Source organism: Myzus persicae, unplaced genomic scaffold (assembly GCF_001856785.1).
Source record: "Myzus persicae strain clone G006 unplaced genomic scaffold, MPER_G0061.0, whole genome shotgun sequence".
Taxonomy (NCBI): domain Eukaryota; kingdom Metazoa; phylum Arthropoda; class Insecta; order Hemiptera; family Aphididae; genus Myzus; species Myzus persicae.
The window spans coordinates 81,531-91,684 of NW_019104093.1; the positions used below are offsets into that span (position 1 = coordinate 81,531).

At 26.6% G+C, this 10,154-nt stretch overlaps 1 protein-coding gene across 1 annotated transcript; it reads left to right on the forward strand.

The window, feature by feature from the left end:
• The first annotated feature begins 3,295 nt into the window (after positions 1 to 3,295).
• Positions 3,296 to 9,699, forward strand: LOC111038656. The gene is made up of 4 exons (XM_022321846.1): positions 3,296 to 3,736; positions 4,538 to 4,738; positions 7,401 to 7,552; positions 9,437 to 9,699. Exons 1-4 carry the CDS (start codon positions 3,577 to 3,579, stop codon positions 9,596 to 9,598), a joined length of 675 nt encoding a protein of 224 aa, XP_022177538.1. The 5' UTR covers positions 3,296 to 3,576; the 3' UTR covers positions 9,599 to 9,699.
• The last annotated feature ends 455 nt before the right edge of the window (positions 9,700 to 10,154 follow it).

Here is a 10,154-nt window from a genome sequence, read left to right on the forward strand (position 1 = left end):
TAACCTCTACAATGTATTATGCTACTCAGACTAGTCAGACTACATATCGTTTTGTAATAATTACAATTGTATTATACATAGGTACTATAGTTGATTTATTATTACTATTTTTTAATTTGAACTGGGTTGATGTGGCCAGGAAAAATGGTAGGATTAATAAGTAAAATAATTATTGATAATTATCAATTCAAAATTTGCTGTGAATTTTTTCATACCACGCATATTTTATGTGCATAATTTAAAAATGTTATTGCATATAAATGCATATTTCTGAATTTTGAGTACATATTTGAATGCATATTTTACCAATGTTTAGTGCATAAATGCATGATTGCATTTTTATTGCATTTTTATTACTAATAACGCTATTATTATACATATTTTGTACATGTCGTTATGAACGCAGTTATTGCAATGGAAATGTCAGTGACTTATCACCTTAAACTCTAAAATACAAGATAAATTTGTTTCATTACCAATTTCATACAACCAATTTACGTAAACTATATTAAGCCACCAGGTTATAATAATAATAAAAGGTACTTTAAAAAAATTACCAAAATTAGCGAAAGGCGAGTCTCCAATAGTTTCGCGTATACTAGTCTTATTATGTCTATAAATTATCGTCCCATTGATATAACAAAAAAATAGTGGAAAAAAATACAACGGTAAAAGAGAATATTGCGCTTGCTGAGTAATAAAAGTTGAGAATATCCTTAAAAACCCCAAAGTTTATATGAACTAAGTATTACTGAAGACGAAGTTAGGTATAAAAATCAATACGCTTTTTATAACATAATGATGGATTTAGTTTTAAGTTTTGCTTTTTACAATATTTTGTAAAATGTAAACTTTAAATGCATATAAAAAATATCATACCAACAACCAAAAATGTAGTGAATATTTTTTTGAGTAAAAAATTAACACAAACCCAAAAATAAAAAATTCTCTCTGCAATTCACTTGAAAATCGAAGTTATTTTATAAGAAATTCCTTAATAGACATCAGTAGTAAAGTCTTAAATAGTTATAGACTATAGTATACCTATTCATCAAATAACCATAGTCCAGCATTGATTTGTATTGGTAGAATAGGAATAATATTATCATTACGATTATTGACAAATAATTATATCCATTATAAATTATGTACTCAATGAACATTAATTTAATTCGTGTATTGCAATTACCTATACAAAATATCATCAATCATTAATATTGTTCTACTCAAATATTTTAGGTTCGATTAGCGGAGTTATGAATGTATTGATTTTACGACGTGAAAAGTTTTTTTTTGTAACAACTAGTCTATACAACATAATATATATATATTGTGTCTGTCATCACCTTTGCATCTTTTCTAATAGAATATGAAATAATTCCCTATAGTTTTCAAAAGCATCAGGAAAAACTAACAAAAAATTAGAAAAAATCAAATTTTTACGTAAAATAAATGTTAATGTACACTTAACAAAAAAAAAAAATGTTACCGGAAAATTAAATTAATTTTTTACGAACGTTTTAAGTTGGAAATTAACAAATTCACATACCTACAGATTTTTTTGATTTTTTTGTCATTCAAAAACTATTAACATGTACTTTAATGCATGTACTTTAAATTTTCATCAAATACTTATTTTATCTTTACTATACAGTATACGTGATCAAATATTTTGTCTCGTTTTGAATTATTGCAGTCTATAGACAATTTCAACTTTCAAATTTTATTTTATTTTTTTTTGTAAATGTCAATAAAATATTTTTCAATGTTTCAAAATACTTGAAAATCAAATACAAGTTTGAATCTAGGTTCATCATAAGTATTCATATAATAGAAGTTCAGATTGTTGAAAGATCCATAGGCAAAATTAATTTTTTATACGAATTTAAATTTCAAATTTTCAAATTTTGATAAAATTTATCAAAAATCTCGAAAATTGTCAAATTATTTCGTAGTTAAAGAATTATAAAATGAGCAATTTTTATTACAAAGCATTAAACATTTAAAACGAGGATTCTCATAAATAGTTCATACAGTAACCGATAAATCTAAAAAATATATAAACACAGTAATTTTTACAAACATTCTAAATTCAACTTTGAACTAAATTACATATTAAATCCAAGGATAACGGTTTTAGTTATTTTGTTGTGATTGAAAAATAATTATTTCTGGGCATATAAAACATTTAAGAGTTTAATGACGTTTTTAACTGTATTTTTTTTTTCAAAAATGAATTTTACCTACTAGAACCTACAAGTACTATAATGTCGAAGAGTGAAATAAATTACTTTAATTTCAATAATTTCATCAAATACATTTAGTAATATTATAGGCTGACTAACTGATACTTCGTCTTCGATCAAAATCGTTTTTCGTGTACAATGATTTTATATCATTGAATTCAATTTTAGCACATCCATTACAGTGACTCTATTGAGTCTAGACACCTAATAATGTACAACAGAGAGTTATCCACTTTCCCACGTCTTATCACAGTGTCCAGTGCATGAATGTACACATATTTCACTTTACATGACTATTAAATATTTAAATAATAAACATCCCGATAAATAATTTAACAAACATTATTATTTTTCATATCAAATAGTAATTTAAGCCTTAATGTAATACAACATTATGCCTTAATCTACTAAAGTATATCTAAAGATGTAATATACATAAAATAGATTAGTATGTTATACAAGATTATTTATCAAGAAAAATAACAGACATTTTTGTATTTTTAGAGGATTGAATTTTTTTTTTTTACTAATATTTTTTAGTACGTATAGAACCATAAAAAACGAAAAAATGTTTGACCCGACAGATTGCTTTTGAATTAACTGCGAAGCTTAACTTTAACTTTTTATTTATTTAATACAGAGCTTACTGCCACACTTTATGACACCGATGTTTTCGTCAATAACAAATATAGATAGGTACGCATTTTACTCAAAAACCAATAATGACAGAAATCCAAACTGATGTTCAAAAAAAAAAAAATGAACCGCAGTAAAGCAATAAAGTCACGTACGGTTTACGTTGCGTTATACTTAAACACTTAAGCTTAATCATTGACTGTGTACAGTTGTACATAATACATAACAATATTGTAGGATTATAACATTTAAATGATGTTGGTTTATTTATCTTATCTTTATATTTTGGTTACATTTCTGTCGCGTTTGCTGTATTTGTTATTGTTTTAACCGGGCAGTAAGTAGGTTGTTTTATGGGTACCCGCCCATAAACACAATAGTATAAATTATACTAATATTGCTGTCTGATGGGCATTATTATAGTGAAGATCTGTAGAACCTTGTGTGGTGTCACTTCTATGATACGTCCCGACCCAGCGCAAGGTGCGGAGGACAATTAATCCTACAGCCGTGGCAGCTTATAAAATACCTCGCCGCGAGGGTGTCTCACCATCACTGTGCTATCCGTGTAAAGAGTATACTTTCTGCTCACGGTTCACCTATGATCAGTGTACCCGTCTTCCCGGCAAGTTTCTCTCGTCCATACAGAATCTGATATTTTATTTCGTTCCAGTAACTACAGTTTGTTTGAGTTATGTCTTCTCCGTTTTCTCGTTTGTCTTGCATTTACGATATAGGCAACACCATCACTGCAATGAGATCGAAGGTAGTATTGATGATGTCGATTGTCACAATTATCGCTATCCCCGGGAAGCTGGCCATCTCGCGACCGGACGAAAGTGATGTCTTACACGGTAAGATACTTTATGAATTTTCTCATTTTATTGCTATTATTATTCCATCTTATTACTGTAGTTAGGTACGTTAAAGTATAAATACTTTTTTTTTAAATTTACTTTTAATTTTTTTTGCATGCATGCATGTACAAAAGTTTGCACTCATTTCAATAAAAGTTGCACCAATAGATTCGTTGGAAACATCATGGATTATATTATATTATACATTTATAAGGCTACTGAATCAACCTCTGTTAGCCGAGTGGCGACTGAGACAACCAACCAAAGGTGGCATTTTTTTTTCTTAAAATACGAAAATTGAATTTTTGTTTATTGTTGATTTTCACTGTTTAAACAAACAAATAAAAAACACTATTTATTGTTTAATTTGGTATTCGGGCATGTGTAAATGGGTATCGTAATTGTAGCGCTTGATTAAAATATAAACAGGTACGACTGTACGGAGCATACCTATTATTTATTAAAATAATCCAACAAGTAGGTACAAACAAAATTTGGAATTTCATAACATTATTTTGAATGGTGTTTATCTCTGGCTGGGATTATTTCAAAACCTGTGTAATGGATTATATAATATTTGAAAATTGCAAATTGCAATTGATAATATTCACTGTAAGTCCGTCAACAAATCCTACCCATTTCTGTGTTAATTATAATTATACTTTGGTGTTCTTCCTATTGTCTAGGTATTATTTTTTTAAATGGCTTTTATAGAGTGTTTGATTTTTTGTCCTGACACCCCTAAACCATTATAAACAATAAACTTGCTAATTTGTATCGATGATCTATGTGTTACAGTCCCTACGGGTAGCTTAGGCAGATGCCCGCCACATAATATAACCTCGGAATATTTTCAAATTACCGTGTTGCGCTCGATGACGCCAATGCTTATTGGTGGTTGTGCCTACATTCAACATAATCCAAATGAAATGAAGAGGCAATCATTCAGTTTATGGATTGGCAATTTTAAAAACCCCTCGAAACATTGCTGCGAGAAAAGTAAGTGTAGCAATTCATTATTTTAGTACAATACAGGATTCATTGACGCTCTAGTGAGTAGTGACTCTAAGAAACCTATTTTAGTTTAATAACGCTATGACATAATATAAAATATAACTGCTTGTAGTGTATTCATTCATATTAAGTATCTTGTTAACTATTAATCGATTGACACAAAAATTAATTTGCCAGTCAGGATCATCTGGAACAATAGCTGGCAATATACCATATTTTCCGTAAAATATATTATACTAATATAATGGTAGTACTGTAGTAGGTATGTTACATCTAACATTTAATGTTTTAGATTTTGAGTGGAAAGATAAATGTATTGATTTTACAACGATCTGTGTTTTTCCATTTTGCCTGTCTACACGATAATAGTCGAAGAAATGTATCGATTTTCAACTTTAGTATATGTTTTCCGGTGCACATTTCCATGGAAATGTGAATCTAGTTTGTGTATTTGTGAGCTGAAAATTTAAAATTTACAGTAGTTTAAAAAAGCGCATAAAAAAATGTATTAAAAATGGGAATTTATATGCAAAATCGGTCTTTGGTATAACGTACAACTCTAAAAATAATTACCGTAGATAGATGAAATTTTCACTGATTATTTATAAATAATAATAACATTATATCACTATCATTATCATCTATACACTTAAAAATGTTAAAAATATTGTGACTCCTGTTGAGTTATTTATATGGGCATATATTGTATTATACGATTATAATATATGTATATACAATTTTCAAATTGTATTAGTTTTTTTAAATTAATGTTGATAAAAAAATTTAAAGTCAAGTCAAGTATTTTTTAACCCTAGTGAATATACATTAAAATGTAATATAATAAGTTTCCTCATAATGTGTTGTGTATGGAAATTTAAAAATAGTTGAGCGTAAGTCCGAAATCCCTAATCGTATTATTCCTTAATCTTATTATTCATATCATTCTTACTTGTCACCTATCAAACCTACTTATTATACTAAGAACATGTATAGATTGTAGATTACTGATTGGGCACTTCAAATAAATAAATAAAAAAAGTCCGAAATAGTTGTTTATGAGGGTTTGAAGTTTAAAATTTAACAAAATTGGTAAGAATCACAAACATACATAAACTATTTGGAGGTAGAAATCTATAAAATGTTCTCATTTTATATCTAAGATTTTAAAATTTGATAAAAGATTCCTCATAAGTTTTCTACCTGGATCAAAAAAAAAAAATATCTTACATTTTTATGAGCGTTTGGAGTCCACATTTTTACATTATTGGATATTCCCTTGATTTAAAATCAATATAAAATTTTCAAATATTTCTTTTTGTTGTGGACTGTTCATAGACATTTTCATTTTTCATTTATTTAGTTTTTTTTCCATAAAATATGTCAATTGAATGTTTTTCGTTTGGTCAAAAAGCTTTAAAATTGAATACAAGGTTCGTGATATATTGTTACATTAGTGGTCAACTAATATTAAAAATACATAATCATTTTTTATAAGCATTTAAAGTTCAAATTTTGGTAAAATGTATTAAATTGAAAATTTACAAATTTTAAGTAGATATAGTTAAAAATATATAAGACTAAAAGACTTTAAACTTGTATAGCTAAGTATTGAAAATTCAAAAGAACGTTCCACGTGAGTAGTTCAGTCTGTAACTAAAAAAAAATAAAAAAATATATAAACACAGTTTTTTGTATAGTTATTATGAGTTTAAATTTGGACTAAATTACATAATAAATAACCAAGAATTAGAAATTACACCCTCATGGGTTTACATGTATGTATACACTATACATATACAATATATTAAAAACTGTTTGGCTTGGGTTAGAGCCACTCAGTCTGTAGTCCTAATAGAGACACCAAAAGCTTAAACAATATACATTATAGAAGTTAATGTTTTCTGTGACTTTGAGTTTAATTGTTTGATATAATTAATAAGAAAAAAGTTATAATACTCTCAAATATCTGTTATTTTTACAAACTTAAATAACTTTTAATGTATTGGTACCTAGTATCGAAAAAATAAAAATGTTACTATATCTTTGAAATTCTCCTCTATTCATTGTGTAAATTTGGTTTTATAGTCATAATTTATAACTGAATTTTTTTATTGGTTCTTTCCCTAAAACTATTTTTAAATACTGGTGATTTTGACAAAAGTTGTCAAATTTTGAACTTTCAATGATTTCAAAAAAAAATCGTTTCTATGTATTTTTAATTATTTTAAATACCTATATAGATAACTTTTTAAGAAATAATAAGCATTAGATGACAATTTAAAGTACCTATTAAAATCTAAATCGATTTTTGCGTAAAATCAATGTTTTTCCTTAATTATTTGTATGTTTTTCCCGACGCTTTTAAAAATGTTAGTTAATTATTTTAAAATTAATTAATTTTAAAACTAATTATGTTAAAATCAATCACATTTTATTCGTTTACTTATGCTTGCAATCGGTTCACGTAATAAAAAAAAGTTACTCATAACAATTCGCTGCAAGTAATTCCATTGCTCATCTCGGTTTCATATTTTATCCCTGGTCAACGTCAGGTTATACAGCTAGTAATACACAAAATAAATTGTTTAAGAATATCACACCACTATCATACAATATTTACAACGAGCTCGTTTTTTTTCGTCTACAGACTATATAAACATGGAACATTACCATTTTAACTGTTTGATAAAACCACCATCGTCATTTGATGACTACAACAAAAGACATACGTCCGTAAGTCTATACCAGGTCATCACCAGTCACCAAACGGAAGCCCGCAAAGTACATTCTAAATGTGCCGTAAGTATAGTATGCGTATAATAAATTCGATTTGTCCACTATACATCATACAGGCACTTAGTTACTCTTGAGATAAAAGAAACTTTTTAAAATTTATTAAAAAACGTACTTGAATACTCGATACAAAAGTATTTATAAATACTTTCAAACTATTATAAAATATCAACTGAACCGTTTTTAATGTTTTATGATAATTATTCATAGAGTATTTTCAGTCTTGTAAAGTATTCGAATAAAAGTATTTGAATACTTTTTTTGTATTCGAATACTATTTTAAATACTATTTTTTTAAGTATTCAAATACGTATTCTGAATACTTTTATTTGTATTTTTTTATTCATTAAAAAATACTTTTTTTCTGATCCAGAAAAATAATTTTAAAGTTGTGACAAGATATATTATTATATTATTATAAACCATCAACATTAAAGTTTTTGTCCACATACTATCGGATATGTGATTTCACATACTTATCAAAAAGTCCTAATAAATTACTTTTATCATTAAATGAAACACTTTCAATAAAAAAGGTATTCATAAAATAAAACACTAACCTTCCAAGTAGTGCATCTGTTTTTTTTTTAATACTTTTAAAAGTATTGGAATATGTATTCTGAATATATTTTTTAAGAAGTATTCGAATACGTATTCTGAATACATTAATTCTCATTTATTCGAATATGTATTCTGAATACAAAATGAAAGTATTCTTTGCAAGACTCAGTATTTTACATTGTATATCATTTGGTGAAACTTTGAAATAGGTACTCATCTGTTTTCTTTATTGAAGTATTTGAATTTTCGCTTTTGAATAAATCAATGTAAAAAAATATGTATATGATTATGTATTATCTTCTTGGTTTTTATATTAATTTTACGCGACTAAAATAAAAATTGAAAATTATAAAATCATATAAATCAAAAAATAAGTATTTGAAAATTAGCTTTTTATTTAAAATGCAGAGAAAGTAATTTAAATACTTTGTTCAAGTGTTTTTTCAAAAGTATTTAAACTATTTTGAAATACATTGTATGAGTATACCTGTACTAAAAACGTATTTAAATACACTTTTACTCGAGTACTTTATATAAGACTCTCCATACTGGTAGATATAGGCCCTACATAGGAAAACATATTTAGCAGTTTCACGCTGTCGGAAGTATACTTAATCACTCGTAACGTTTCGCTAACTTAATAACAAGGAAAAACAATTTTTCGAAACGAAACTAGAGCTCACGTAAAAAACCGATTTTATCGATGAGCGTGGTCCGACAGAACCGTTCAAAAATCAGTCGCTGCCGAGGTTACTCCGATTATATGAGATAGAGTATATTATTATCTTTAGATTTAACGAAAATATAATATTTTATTAGCTTATATAATAATGAATAATTATAGGTTCTTGTAGAAAAAATAATATGTAACGTATTATTATTTACAAATAATGGATGATATTTATAATATTAATACAGTAGTTATCTAATATTATGTACTTCTGTCCGGAAAACGTTGAACTTAAAGTATTAATTTACAAATTGGCACCATAATATAACTGAATTTGCAAATACAATTAAATTAAATACTTTATGTAGATACCTAAAGCGTTAGACTATTTACACTTTTTTGAATAAATATATTAGACGTTTACAACAAATTGTATAATAATACAAATATGTATATGTATAATGCATTCAAAAATTATCAACAATTCGAGTACCTACTAAACACGTATGAACTCGGACTCGATGTGATTTTGAGCTAACCACAGAATTAGCCTCTTTGACCCCGGATACTTGTTTCCTTCTACAATGAGCTTTATCAATTAATAATATGATGAGTTTTATTGATTTTGTTTATGTTTCTCTCGCTCTTGCATACCCCAGATGTATAACGTGATCAAAGGCAACGACACGATGTTTCGGATGGCGATTAGCGGAAACTCTTCATGCACCGGCTTGTTGGACTTGCTGACCCACCCAAAGCCGATATATCCCAATAATAAAGACGGCTACATGTTTTTACGTTTCAATAAATACCCCAATTAAATCCTGTGACCTATTTTAGCAAGAGACTAATTTTAAATTACATAAATATTTGGTGTGTAATATGTACCTATATTATTATATTATAGACATTTTTTTTTTCTACTGTATAATTAATGACAAATCCATTGTTTTAATATCCTAAAAAAAATAACAGTTGTTAACTGAAGTTACATAATATTATTAATACTAATATGTATTATTTATGAAATATTAATAATAATAATGTACAAACTTTATTATGTTATGGTATTATTACATTATTTTTTCAAATATCTATTTAATTACAATTTTTTTTTTTGTACCCTATAATATACATATATTAGTTTACATTAATAATGTCTTAATTATTGTTAGAAATATTTTACTTAAATAGTACATATTATATGTAAGCATGTGTACGCTGTAACTTATTTTTTTTTTAATACGTCACATTAAGTTAAATAGGTATCCTTAAAACTATATGAATTATATGAAAAACAGTTAAAATCGCACTAAAGTAAATAGAAAGTGCATTTTATTGCAACAACAAATCAAATATATAGTCCACGATTATTCT